The sequence below is a fragment of the Oncorhynchus mykiss genome, chromosome 6, assembly GCF_013265735.2.
Source record: "Oncorhynchus mykiss isolate Arlee chromosome 6, USDA_OmykA_1.1, whole genome shotgun sequence".
Lineage (NCBI taxonomy): Eukaryota > Metazoa > Chordata > Actinopteri > Salmoniformes > Salmonidae > Oncorhynchus > Oncorhynchus mykiss.
The window spans coordinates 21537840-21552120 of NC_048570.1; the positions used below are offsets into that span (position 1 = coordinate 21537840).

General features: G+C 47.4%; 1 protein-coding gene across 1 annotated transcript in view; it reads right to left on the bottom strand.

Annotated features, from left to right (window-relative positions):
- cacna1ba (calcium channel, voltage-dependent, N type, alpha 1B subunit, a) overlaps positions 1–14281 on the bottom strand; it is a 189838-nt gene that overhangs the window by 38536 nt on the left and 137021 nt on the right. Inside the window, exons 39-45 of the mRNA XM_036979605.1 lie at positions 13231–13327; positions 11648–11753; positions 9012–9119; positions 1741–1862; positions 1308–1477; positions 933–1068; positions 620–730 (exon numbers count right to left, since the gene is read on the bottom strand). Coding sequence (XP_036835500.1) covers positions 620–730; positions 933–1068; positions 1308–1477; positions 1741–1862; positions 9012–9119; positions 11648–11753; positions 13231–13327 — 850 coding nt within the window. The remainder of the gene's footprint in view (positions 1–619; positions 731–932; positions 1069–1307; positions 1478–1740; positions 1863–9011; positions 9120–11647; positions 11754–13230; positions 13328–14281) is intronic.

Here is a 14281-nt window from a genome sequence, read left to right on the forward strand (position 1 = left end):
AAGGATTTCCTGCCCTTAGAAGAGGTGAGAAAAATTACACAACAGGTCACGAGGCAATCCTCTTCTCCTCTCATCCCATTTATCACTCTTTACATTCTCTATCCTATAGTAACTTGATTACTCTCTTCTTCCCTGAACGCATGAGGGATCACCCCTCTCATTTTCTACACCCATCCATTTTGAGCCACTATAATCAGTTTCCAGCAGAGGAAAAACGATACTGGACAAATAGTTGGTGGTCTGCCAGACTCTAATCAAATTCTCAAAGACTTCTTCTGTGCACTAAAAGTAGGATCAACACACATCCATTCTAACCTGAAAGGAATGCACTTAAACACAACAATCGATTAACATCAATATCACTCAGGAAATGAGGAGCTATTTATATTTCTTGGGATGAATTGAAGTAATTTTTCTTTCAGCAGTTATACTGCAGTAATATCGAATGAAATTCAACCCCCCCATAGAGATGGCCACCTGACCATAGTAATCTACCCACAGTATAGCCAATGAGAAACACCATGCAACCATGCTTTCCCTAAGAGAGTATAGTTATGGCATGGAGGATCTGCTGTGCTTCACAAATTATGTGTGTGTGTGTGTTAGGGTGTATATGTACCTGCAGCTCTGCGTTGAGGCGAGGCATGGACACAGCTCTTCCCTGGCTCTCCAGTCCAGACCCAGGCACTGTGCTGCAACTGGTGTCCATCTTCCTCATCTCCACTGACTCCTGAGGGACATATCACACACATACGTACACATACACGAATGCATGCATGCACACACACAGATAAGTGCTTGCACAGAGATAAGTACATCCAGTCAAGTAAAGTACTGTGAACAGATACATCAGGAGAGAAAATGCAGGTAGCAGGCCATGATGTTCATGTGTGTGTAATAAAGCAGAGGGCAGTCTGGTCTGGCTACAGTACCTGGGGGATGGTTAGGTTTGGGACATCCTCAGACTGGCCCCTTTGGACAGGTGTCTTATTCCTGGGTCTGTGGACCTCTCTAGACTTCTCTGACACCCAGGAGGATGATCCTTTCATGGTGCCGTCATGGCCTGGCCTGAGTTATTAGACATAAACAGATGAAGATGTTACTGTCATTCTATTATTATTTAATATTTTTGCCAGGATAGTCCACTCCACGCAGTTACAATTGCCACTGTTTTCCAGGTGGTCCGGTCATAGAACTATCATCATCTGATTGTTTTAAAGTTAAAAGCTTTAAAATGATAAAGTATTACAGTATTTTATCCCAAGACAAGAGAGACATGGCCACTGGCTGTATGTTAGTGAACTCACAGTGTGCCTCCATTGTTGAGCAGGGTGGAGCTGGGTCTAGGTAGGGCCTGAGACTGGGGCTGAGGCAGTAGCTCACAGGGAGGCTCCACGTTGGTCATGGCCTTCTCCTTCCCTTTATCCTGCTTGTGAGTCAGGGGCAGTATTGGTTTAAACAGAGCCCCCACCTTCCCCTGTGGATGAAAGACGACAAGATGCTGATATACTGAACATACTGCACAATATTGATCCAGGTCTCTACCTTCAGAATATAATCAATCAAAACTTGAAATTTGAATCAGCATATTGGTTTTGGCAGGACATGGTAAAAACATTTTCATGGGAATTTGTGACTCCTGGGTATCAGTAATAATGTGTGTGTGTGTGTGTGTGTGTGTGTGTGTGTGTGTGTGTGTGTGTGTGTGTGTGTGTGTGTGTGTGTGTGTGCGTGTGCTACCTGGGAGCCAGTAGCATTCTGCTGCTGCTGTTGCTGTTCCTTGAGCCTCTTGGCTTGGTTCTGCTTGTAGTAGTCAAAGATCATCAGGGCTGCATACACCTTCCCAACAGTAAGCTCATTGGCTGAAAGAGAGACAGAGAGGAGTGGGTGAGGAAAACTGCTTTCTCATCCATCTCTATTGGTCTCATCAAAACCCTTTGATATCACTTAATCTCCAATACAATTCAGTCAAGCCAAAGGTATCACTTGTAACAAAGAGTGATTTAGCTGTTTGAAGAAATTTGGTGCATGCCAGGCTTGAGAGAAGGAGCATCTGTCTAGAATATCATTGTTCTCAGGTGAGATACTTAGATCCTGCCACAAGATGTCAGTGGAGACAAAGCCAACGACTAGAATCTTAACTGATGGCAAAGTAAGAGCAAGGGTTCTGGTTGTTATGGCAATATACAGTGCCTTGCGAAAGTATTCGGCCCCCTTGAACTTTGCGACCTTTTGCCATATTTCAGGCTTCAAACATAAAGATATAAAACTGTATTTTTTTGTGAAGAATCAACAACAAGTGGGACACAATCATGAAGTGGAACGACATTTATTGGATATTTCAAACTTTTTTAACAAATCAAAAACTGAAAAATTGGGCATGCAAAATTATTCAGCCCCCTTAAGTTAATACTTTGTAGCGCCACCTTTTGCTGCGATTACAGCTGTAAGTCGCTTGGGGTATGTCTCTATCAGTTTTGCACATCGAGAGACTGAAATTTTTTCCCATTCCTCCTTGCAAAACAGCTCGAGCTCAGTGAGGTTGGATGGAGAGCATTTGTGAACAGCAGTTTTCAGTTCTTTCCACAGATTCTCGATTGGATTCAGGTCTGGACTTTGACTTGGCCATTCTAACACCTGGATATGTTTTTTATTGAACCATTCCATTGTAGATTTTGCTTTATGTTTTGGATCATTGTCTTGTTGGAAGACAAATCTCCGTCCCAGTCTCAGGTCTTTTGCAGACTCCATCAGGTTTTCTTCCAGAATGGTCCTGTATTTGGCTCCATCCATCTTCCCATCAATTTTAACCATCTTCCCTGTCCCTGCTGAAGAAAAGCAGGCCCAAACCATGATGCTGCCACCACCATGTTTGACAGTGGGGATGGTGTGAGCTGTGTTGCTTTTACGCCAAACATAACGTTTTGCATTGTTGCCAAAAAGTTCAATTTTGGTTTCATCTGACCAGAGCACCTTCTTCCACATGTTTGGTGTGTCTCCCAGGTGGCTTGTGGCAAACTTTAACCGACACTTTTTATGGATATCTTTAAGAAATGGCTTTCTTCTTGCCACTCTTCCATAAAGGCCAGATTTGTGCAATATACGACTGATTGTTGTCCTATGGACAGAGTCTCCCACCTCAGCTGTAGATCTCTGCAGTTCATCCAGAGTGATCATGGGCCTCTTGGCTGCATCTCTGATCAGTCTTCTCCTTGTATGAGCTGAAAGTTTAGAGGGACGGCCAGGTCTTGGTAGATTTGCAGTGGTCTGATACTCCTTCCATTTCAATATTATCGCTTGCACAGTGCTCCTTGGGATGTTTAAAGCTTGGGAAATCTTTTTGTATCCAAATCCGGCTTTAAACTTCTTCACAACAGTATCTCGGACCTGCCTGGTGTGTTCCTTGTTCTTCAAGATGCTCTCTGCGCTTTTAACGGACCTCTGAGACTATCACAGTGCAGGTGGATTTATACTGTCATGTACTGTCATGTTGTGTCTTGTCTCTGTCCTTTCCCTTCACCCTGTCTCCCTCTGCTGGTCGTTGTTAGGTTACCTTTTCTCCCCCGCTTTCCCCCAGCTGTTCCTTGTCTCCTCTAACTACCCATTCACCCCGTTTCCCACCTGTTCCCTTTTTCCCTCTGATTAGGTCCCTATATCTCTCTCTGTTTCTGTTCCTGTCCTTGTCGGATTCTTGTTTGTTGTGTTTCATGCCTGAGCCAGACTATCGTCATGTTTGCTGTAACCTTGTCCTGTCCTGTCGGAATCTGCCGGTCTATCTGAGCCTACCTATGTTTGGTTATTAAAGAAGCTCTGTTTAAGTTAGTTCGCTTTTGGGTCCTCATTCACTCACCATAACAGAAGAATCCGACCAAGAATGGACCCAGCGACTTCGGATCCTCTCCACTCAGCCGTCGAGATCCAGGGAGCGATGCTAGGCAGACACGAGCAGGAATTGTCTGCTGCTCGACATGCCGTTGAGACCCTGGCCACCCAAGTCTCCAACCTCACAGAACAGGTTCACCATCTCCGCCTCGATCCACCGGCCACTTCCAGGGCTTTCGAATCTCCGGAGCCCAGAATCAATAACCCGCCGTGTTACTCTGGGGAGCCCACTGAATGCCGCTCGTTCCTCACCCAGTGTGATATTGTGTTTTCTCTCCAGCCCAACACTTACTCCAGGAGCACTGCTCGTGTCGCCTACGTCATATCTCTCCTTATTGGACGGGCTCGTGAGTGGGGCACGGCAATCTGGGAGGCAAGGGCTGAGTGTACTAACCAGTATCAGGACTTTAAGGAGGAGATGATACGGGTTTTTGATCAATCTGTTTTTGGGGAGGAGGCTTCCAGGGCCCTGTCTTCCCTATGTCAAGGCAATCGATCCATAACAGACTACTCTATTGAGTTTCGCACTCTTGCTGTCTCCAGTGGCTGGAACGAGCCGGCCTTGCTCGCTCGTCTTCTGGAGGGTTTCCACGCAGAGGTAAAGGATGAGATTCTCTCCCGGGAGGTTCCTTCCAGCGTGGATTCCTTGATTGAACTCGCTATTCGCATTGAGCGACGGGTTGATCTTCGTCACCGAGCTCGTGGAAAGGAGCTCGAGCTCTCCGTCGCCTCCCTCTCCGCATCACTACCATCTTCCTCTGCCGGCTCGGGTGCTGAGCCCATGCAGCTGGGAGGTATCCGCATCTCGACTAAGGAGAGGGAACGGAGAATCACCAACCGCCTCTGTCTCTATTGCGGTTCCGCTGGTCATTTTGTCACTTCATGTCCAGTAAAAGGCCAGAGCTCGTCAGTAAGCGGAGGGCTACTGGTGAGCGCTACTACTCCTGTCTCTCCTTCAAGATCCTGCACTACCTTGTCGGTCCATCTACGCTGGACCGGTTCGTCAGCTTCCTGCAGTGCCTTACTAGACTCTGGGGCGGAGGGCTGTTTTATGGACGAGACCTGGGCTCGGGAACATGACATTCCTCTCAGACAGTTAAAGGAGCCCACGGCCTTGTTCGCCCTGGATGGTAGTCCTCTCCCCAGGATTCAGCGTGAGACGCTACCTTTAACCCTCACTGTTTCTGGTAATCATAGTGAAACCATTTCTTTTTTAATTTTTCGTTCACCTTTTACACCTGTTGTTTTGGGCCATCCCTGGCTAGTTTGTCATAATCCTTCCATTAATTGGTCTAGTAATTCTATCCTCTCCTGGAACGTCTCTTGTCATGTGAAATGTTTAATGTCTGCTATCCCTCCTGTTTCCTCTGTCTCTTCTTCACAGGAGGAGCCTGGTGATTTGACAGGGGTGCCGGAGGAATATCACGATCTGCGCACGGTGTTCAGTCGGTCCAGGGCCACCTCTCTTCCTCCACACCGGTCGTATGATTGTAGTATTGATCTCCTTCCGGGAACCACCCCCCCCCGGGGTAGACTATACTCTCTGTCGGCTCCCGAACGTAAGGCTCTCGAAGATTATTTGTCTGTAGCTCTTGACGCCGGTACCATAGTCCCCTCCTCCTCTCCCGCCGGAGCGGGGTTTTTTTTTGTCAAGAAGAAGGACGGGTCTCTGCGCCCCTGCATAGATTATCGAGGGCTGAATGACATAACGGTGAAGAATCGTTATCCGCTTCCTCTTATGTCTTCAGCCTTCGAGATCCTGCAGGGAGCCAGGTTTTTCACTAAGTTGGACCTTCGTAACGCTTACCATCTCGTGCGCATCAGGGAGGGGGACGAGTGGAAGACGGCGTTTAACACTCCGTTAGGGCACTTTGAATACCGGGTTCTTCCTTTCGGCCTCGCTAACGCTCCAGCTGTCTTTCAGGCATTAGTCAATGATGTCCTGAGAGACATGCTGAACATCTTTGTTTTCGTTTACCTTGACGATATCCTGATTTTTTCACCGTCACTCCAGATTCATGTTCAGCACGTTCGACGTGTCCTCCAGCGCCTTTTAGAGAATTGTCTTTTTGTGAAGGCTGAGAAGTGCACTTTTCATGCCTCCTCCGTCACATTTCTCGGTTCTGTTATTTCCGCTGAAGGCATTAAGATGGATCCCGCTAAGGTCCAAGCTGTCATTGATTGGCCCGTCCCTAAGTCACGCGTCGAGCTGCAGCGCTTTCTCGGCTTCGCGAACTTCTATCGTCGTTTCATCCGTAATTTCGGTCAGGTGGCAGCTCCTCTCACAGCCCTTACTTCTGTCAAGACGTGCTTTAAGTGGTCCGTTTCCGCCCAGGGAGCTTTTGATCTCCTCAAGAATCGTTTTACATCCGCTCCTATCCTTGTTACACCTGACGTCTCTAGACAGTTCGTTGTCGAGGTTGACGCGTCAGAGGTGGGCGTGGGAGCCATCCTTTCTCAGCGCTCCCTCTCTGACGACAAGGTCCACCCATGCGCGTATTTTTCTCATCGCCTGTCGCCGTCGGAACGTAACTATGATGTGGGTAACCGCGAACTGCTCGCCATCCGGTTAGCCCTAGGCGAATGGCGACAGTGGTTGGAGGGGGCGACCGTTCCTTTTGTCGTTTGGACTGACCATAGGAACCTTGAGTACATCCGTTCTGCCAAACGACTTAATGCGCGTCAGGCGCGTTGGGCGCTGTTTTTCGCTCGTTTCGAGTTTGTGATTTCTTATCGTCCGGGCTCTAAGAACACCAAGCCTGATGCTTTGTCTCGTCTCTTCAGTTCTTCAGTAGCCTCCACTGACCCCGAGGGGATTCTCCCTGAGGGGCGTGTTGTCGGGTTGACTGTCTGGGGAATTGAGAGGCAGGTAAAACAAGCGCTCACTCACACTCCGTCGCCGCGCGCTTGTCCTAGGAACCTTCTTTTCGTTCCCGTTCCTACTCGTCTGGCCGTTCTTCAGTGGGCTCACTCTGCCAAGTTAGCCGGCCACCCTGGCGTTCGGGGTACGCTTGCTTCCATTCGCCAGCGTTTTTGGTGGCCCACCCGGGAGCATGACACGCGTCGTTTCGTGGCTGCTTGTTCGGTCTGCGCGCAGACTAAGTCCGGTAACTCTCCTCCTGCCGGCCGTCTCAGGCCGCTTCCTATTCCCTCTCGACCGTGGTCTCACATCGCCTTAGATTTTGTCACCGGACTGCCTTCGTCAGCGGGGAAGACTGTTATTCTTACGGTTGTCGATAGGTTCTCTAAGGCGGCTCATTTCATTCCCCTTGCTAAGCTTCCTTCTGCTAAAGAGACGGCACAAATCATCATCGAGAATGTTTTCAGAATTCATGGCCTTCCGTCAGACGTCGTTTCGGACAGAGGTCCGCAATTCACGTCTCAATTTTGGAGGGAGTTTTGCCGTTTGATTGGGGCTTCCGTCAGTCTCTCTTCCGGCTTTCACCCCCAGTCTAACGGTCAAGCAGAACGGGCCAATCAGACTATTGGTCGCATCTTACGCAGTCTTTCTTTTCGTAACCCTGCGTCTTGGTCAGAACAGCTCCCCTGGGCAGAATACGCCCACAACTCGCTTCCTTCGTCTGCGACCGGGCTATCTCCTTTTCAGAGTAGCCTCGGGTACCAGCCTCCGCTGTTCTCATCTCAGTTCGCCGAGTCCAGCGTCCCCTCCGCTCAGGCTTTTGTCCAACGTTGCGAGCGCACCTGGAAGAGGGTCAGGTCTGCACTTTGCCGTTATAGGACGCAGACTGTGAGGGCTGCTAATAAGCGTAGAACTAAGAGTCCTAGATATTGTCGCGGTCAGAGAGTTTGGCTCTCCACTCAGAACCTTCCCCTTAAGACGGCTTCTCGCAAGTTGACCCCGCGGTTCATTGGTCCGTTCCGTATTTCTCGGGTCATTAATCCTGTCGCAGTTCGACTTCTTCTTCCGCGATACCTTCGTCGCGTCCACCCGGTCTTCCATGTCTCCTGCATCAAGCCCGTCCTTCGCGCCCCCGCTCGTCTTCCCCCCCCCCCCCCATCCTTGTCGAGGGCGCACCCATCTACAGGGTCCGTAGAATTTTGGACATGCGTCCTCGGGGCCGTGGTCACCAGTACCTCGTAGATTGGGAGGGGTACGGTCCTGAGGAGAGGAGTTGGGTTCCCTCTCGGGACGTGCTGGACCGTGCGCTGATCGAGGATTTCCTCCGTTGCCGCCAGGTTTCCTCCTCGAGTGCGCCAGGAGGCGCTCGGTGAGTGGGGGGGTACTGTCATGTACTGTCATGTTGTGTCTTGTCTCTGTCCTTTCCCTTCACCCTGTCTCCCTCTGCTGGTCGTTGTTAGGTTACCTTTTCTCCCCCGCTTTCCCCCAGCTGTTCCTTGTCTCCTCTAACTACCCATTCACCCCGTTTCCCACCTGTTCCCTTTTTCCCTCTGATTAGGTCCCTATATCTCTCTCTGTTTCTGTTCCTGTCCTTGTCGGATTCTTGTTTGTTGTGTTTCATGCCTGAGCCAGACTATCGTCATGTTTGCTGTAACCTTGTCCTGTCCTGTCGGAATCTGCCGGTCTATCTGAGCCTACCTATGTTTGGTTATTAAAGAAGCTCTGTTTAAGTTAGTTCGCTTTTGGGTCCTCATTCACTCACCATAACATATACGGAGACTTGATTACACACAGGTGGATTGTATTTATCATCATTAGTCATTTAGGTCAACATTGGATCATTCAGAGATCCTCACTGAACTTCTGGAGAGAGTTTGCTGCACTGAAAGTAAAGGGGCTGAATAATTTTGCACGCCCAATTTTTCAGTTTTTGATTTGTTAAAAAAGTTTGAAATATCCAATAAATGTCGTTCCACTTCATGATTGTGTCCCACTTGTTGTTGATTCTTCACAAAAAAATACAGTTTTATATCTTTATGTTTGAAGCCTGAAATGTGGCAAAAGGTTGCAAAGTTCAAGGGGGCCGAATACTTTCGCAAGGCACTGTATGTGTCATATTGTTTCAGAGTGAGGAGTCTGGGGCTTGCCACTTTAAGATGTAGCATGAAATACACTCCAAGTATCCTTTTTGTAAATATTAAATATATCAGTGACAAGGACAAGGATCAGTGACAAGGTTCCGAGGGGACTGCCATGCAGATGTGCTTACGTTTGTGTGGTGTCACCAACAGATCCATGGTTTTCTGTGAGAGGCTTGGCCAAACCTGGGAGAGCTCTTTCTTCAGCTCAGCATCAGAGAGACGCTGGGCAACCATCCCTGAGGAGAGGATCACAAGAGAAAATATAATCTTCTAGCATCAAATACACACAATGATCTAATTCAAGAAGTACAGCATCAAGCAACAAAGACAGGAAAGTAAACATGAGTTTTTAGAGTCTTCGTGGAGGTGAAGCAGACAGAGAATAAAGAATAGCTCATTAAAAGCGGCAGTGAGCAGTGAAGCTAGAGAAAAGCATAATGTACAGTGCCATCCTTCACTCTGCAGGCCCTAAACACAAAGCCCACCAGAGTAGGCTAATGACACCCAATGGGACCCAAATATACTAATGCAAACCCCTCTGTAAGCAACAAACAAGCAGCCTTTGCACCTGCTACACATCCAGGGGACATAATGTCTGTCTGTCTGTCTGTCTGTCTGTCTGTCTGTCTGTCTGTCTGCCTGCCTGCCTGCCTGTCTGCCTGCCTACCTGCCTGCCTGCCTGCCTGCCTGCCTGTCTGTCTGTGTGTGAAGACAACAAGCTACATTTACAACTCATGTTTTTTGCTTGAGTTAAAATGAATTGCCTCTTTTATTTTTATTTCACCTTTATTTAGCCAGGTAGGCCAGTTGAGAAACAACTGCGACCTGGCCAAGATAGAGCAAAGCAGTGCAACAAAAACAACAACACAGAGTTACACATAAACAAACGTACAGTCAATAACACAAAAAAATCTATGTACAGTGTGTGCAACTGTAGAAGATTAGGGAGATAAGGCAATAAATAGGCCATAGAGTAGAAATAATTACAATTTAGCATTAACACTGGAGTGATAGATGTGCAGATGATGATGTGCAAGTAGAGATACTGGGGTGCACAAGAGCAAAAAGATAAATAACAATATGGGGATGGGGTAGTTGGGTGTGCTATTTACAGACTGGCTGTGTAAAGGTACAGTGATCGGTAAGCTGTTCTGACAGCCGATCCTTAAAGTTAGAGAGGGAGATATAAGTCTCCAGCTTTAGTGATTTTTGCAATTCGCTCCAGTCATTGGCAGCAGAGAACTGGAAGGAAAGGCGGCCAATTGGCCTAGCGTCGCCCGGGTTAGGGAGGGCTTGGTCGGTAGGGGTGTCCTTGTCTCATCGCGCACCAGCGACTCCTGTGGCGGGCTGGGCGCAGTGTGCGCTAACCAAGGTGGCCAGGTGCACGGTGTTTCCTCTGGCGCATTGGTGCGGCTGACTTCCGGGTTGGATGTGCGCTGTGTTAAGAAGCAGTGCGGCTTGGTTGGGTTGTGTATCGGAGGACGCACGACTTTCAACCTTCGTCTCTCCCGAGCCCGTACGGGAGTTGTAGCGATGAGACAAGATAGTAGCTACTACAACAATTGGATACCACGAAATTGGGGAGAAAAAGGGGTAAAAAAAAAAAGAAAAAAGAATGGTCTCGTCTGCGTAGAGGTGGATCAGAGAATCACCAGCAGCAAGAGCGACATCATTGATATATACAGAGAAAAGAGTCGGCCCTAAAATTGAACCCTGTGACACCCCCATAGAGACTGCCAGAGGTCCGGACAACAGGCCCTCCGATTTGACACACTGAACTCTATCTGAGAAGTAGTTGGTGAACCAGGTGAGGCAGTCATTTGAAAAACCAAGGCTATTGAGTCTGCTGATAAGAATGTTGTGATTGACAGAGTCGAAATCCTTGGCCAGGTCGATAAAGATGGCTGCACAGTACTGTCTTTTATCGATGCCGCTTATGATATCGTTTAGGACCTTGAGCGTGGCTGAGGTGCACCCATGACCAGCTCGGAAACCAGTTTGCATAGTAGAGAAGGTACAATGGGATTCGAAATGGTCGGTGATCTGTTTGTTAACTTAGCTTTCAAAGATTTTAGAAAGGCAGGGCAGGATGGATATAGGTCTATAACAGTTTGGGTCTAGAGTGTCTCCCCCTTTGAAGAGGGGGGGATGACCGTGGCAGCTTTCCAATCTTTAGGGATCTCAGATGATTTGAAAGAGAGGTTGAACAGGCTAGTAATAGGGGTTGCAACAATTTTGGCTGATAATTTTAGAAAGAGAGGATCCAGATTGTCTAGCCCAGCTGATTTGTAGGGATCTAATCAAGTTGGCCTCATTAAAAGTGAAGGATAGATTCCAGAGGCACAGTATGCACCGCTCCTATCATGAATCACACATTCCAAGAGTGTGTTGGGCAGTGGAATTTTTGCAGACACCCAGCAGCTGACAGGGCAGGGATAGGGAGAGAGAAAAGAGAGGGGTGAGTGGACAGGCAAGAGGGGGCACAGGATAGGGAGGGAGAGGGAACAGAGGAGGGGGACAGGGAGGAGGGAGAGAGAGGGGGCGGGGGGGACAGGGGAAGGGGGAGGGGGGCAGAGGATAGGGAGAGAGAGGGGACAGGGGAGAGGCAGAGAGAAGGGGCAGGGGAGAGAGAGAGAAGGGACAGGGGTGGGGACAGATGATAGGAAGAGAGAGGGGACAGGGGAGAAGGGAAGAGAAAAGGGAAAGAGAGGAAACAGGGGATAGGGCAGAGTATAGGGAAAGAGAAGGGACAGAGCTGTCTGACCTGAGGCCAGTTTGATCTCCAGAGCCGTCCGGATCAGGGCCATGAGTGTAGAGGTGAAGTGGACTGTGTTGTCATCAGCGATGGGCATGTTCATCTTGACTAGCCGCTGGAGAGAGTGTGTGGACAGAGGGGAAGGTTAGAACACACTTTTACTGTTAACACTTCAGCCAGACCATTGGCCAATCAGAAGAAACCAGACTGTGTGCTGCTGGTAATATTCACAGAGGACTCATGTAGAGTATATTGAGTGCTTTACCATGCTTTTATTTCAACAATACAATAAGATGTGATTGTTTGTTCTTCAGATTTGGTCTTGTAAATGAATCATGTGGAAGGTTTTAGGATTTGGTCGGGATAATTTAATTACAGCACACAAAACGCTTTCTCAACTAGTACAACAAGGAGACAAACTAAACATTGCCATTCACTGCTATTGGCTACAGTATGCACTATGCTGCAAGTCAAAGTGCACCGGTGCAAGACTGACATTGATCAAAATAATGGTGAGAAAAGGCATGTACGCATAACCATGGAAGTGCCTCAAAGATCTCAGGAGCTCGACTCTGTGGTTGCCTCCTAACAATCATAAAATTAGTTTAAAAAACAATCAGTCCTGCTCAAGTCAATAACACCTTGAGGGCTAAGACCTAGCATCTACAGAAAAACCACGTGTCACACACAGTCCATTCAAAATCACCAGAACTGCTTATCAAAGGGATGATGTCTACAACACTACATGCATACATAGCACTATGTTTGATATTTAAGCTATTGTGGTAGAGTTGAGCTCCCCTGAACACAAAAAGCATTCACCTACTATCAGAGGCAGTGCAAAAGTAAGGCTGACCCAAGTCAGAATGAGAGAGGAGAGGAGGGGAGGGGTGAAACAAACACACCTACCCACACATGGGAACACCCATCGATAGAGAGAAAGTAGAGATGAAAGAAAGGATGAGAGAGAATGAGAGATAGAAACAGAGGGAGTAAAACACACAGAAGCCACACACACTGGCAAGACAAAAACCCTCAGTAGGCACACAACTCGGGGGATAGATTCAAATAAGGTAAGGGAGAGGGAGAGCAATACTAAACCCCTTTCAAATAAGACTGTATATTGATTGATACATGATTGAAATTGTATGGGGACAGTGCTCGATAGGTCTAATATTACTTCTTGTATGCATTGTAAAATAACATATACAGATTATTCCAATTATTCATCTGTGCATGTCTGCTGTGTTGGATGTATTAAATGACAGAGAATGGATTATATGAAATCTTATGATGTAATTATTATCCATATTTTAGGAGTTTAACACCTACCACTGTATATGTAACAAAATGCTTAGTAACAAGCATTCACATAGTGTTGATACTGTATGTATCTCATGGTCTACTGTTTCTCTCTGCCTTTAGCGGATATCACCACACCAGCTGCTCCAAAGAAAGAGGGGGAGGGAGGTGGGGGGCTACACCAAAAAGATCAGAGCACTAGCAAAACAAACAAGAGAACATTGCAGAGCACAGAGATTGGCAGGAGGTTAAGCCAATGGAAAGGCAGGTCAAGCAGAGGGAGTGGCTACCTTGTAGGCGACTCTTGGCGGACATTTCTTTCCCAAACCTAAGGGTGGGGACATGTGGAGGAGTATCTGATACATATCGAGGTACTTGATACGGCCACTTCACAGAGTAGGAAACAAAAAAACAAATATAGAAGAATAGGGAAGTTAAAGAAGGAGGAGAGTAATACAAAGGAAAAAATAAATACAAAATTAACCAAAAGGAAAAAACAAAAAACAGAAATCTGTGTTATTTAGATTTCCAGTAGTGACATGGAGATGGATGCCATCTTTGGCCACGGTGGACCAGGGATGCATCAGTGCGGTGGTAAACTCAGCTCAGGAAGAAGTGAGCTGCTCAGATCCCTGAGGGGAGACATGGAATGGAAGAGTGAGTCTGTAGTGAGACGCAGAACACACAGGATGCTAATGGGGAGAGAATGACAGCATCGTACGTAGTGAGGATGTCTGCTTCCGCATGCTGAGAGACATCCAGGGGGAGGGGGTTCACCAAGAGCACGGAAACAAAGGTATCAATGCCAGAATTAATTAAAGCCTTCTCTTCTCTTTACAACGTTTACATCTAGGATCCCAAAAAACACATTACAGTATGTAAATATGTGGATCCAATTCAGATGTTTTCAAGATCAGAATCAAATGATCAATTTGGGACTAAACATCAGTTATTAATGTTTAATCTAACTGTACATAAATAGGAGACGGACCAGGTACAGACCAGAATGTGTTCACTTTATACCTCAACCTACCATATAGAAAGCAGGCATTGTGTAGGGATTCAAATGTCAGGCAAAGTTGGGGCTTTGAAAGCTTTGTTTCCTGTCCGGCGTCATTAACCAAAGCCAGTCAGTCTAGAAGGGCAGGAGCTAGTGTGTAGGCGAGTCATTGGTGCACAGCCATTCAGTTTTGTCTCTTGGCATAGGAACACAAAGCACCCTTGTGGAGGAAATGTTCTGGGGTTGCTAACCTTGTACGCTACCCTATTAGGGCAGTTCTTCCCTAAGCCAAGGGGGGGCGAGATAATTCGTAACAAGTTGTACATATCGTTATAGCGAAT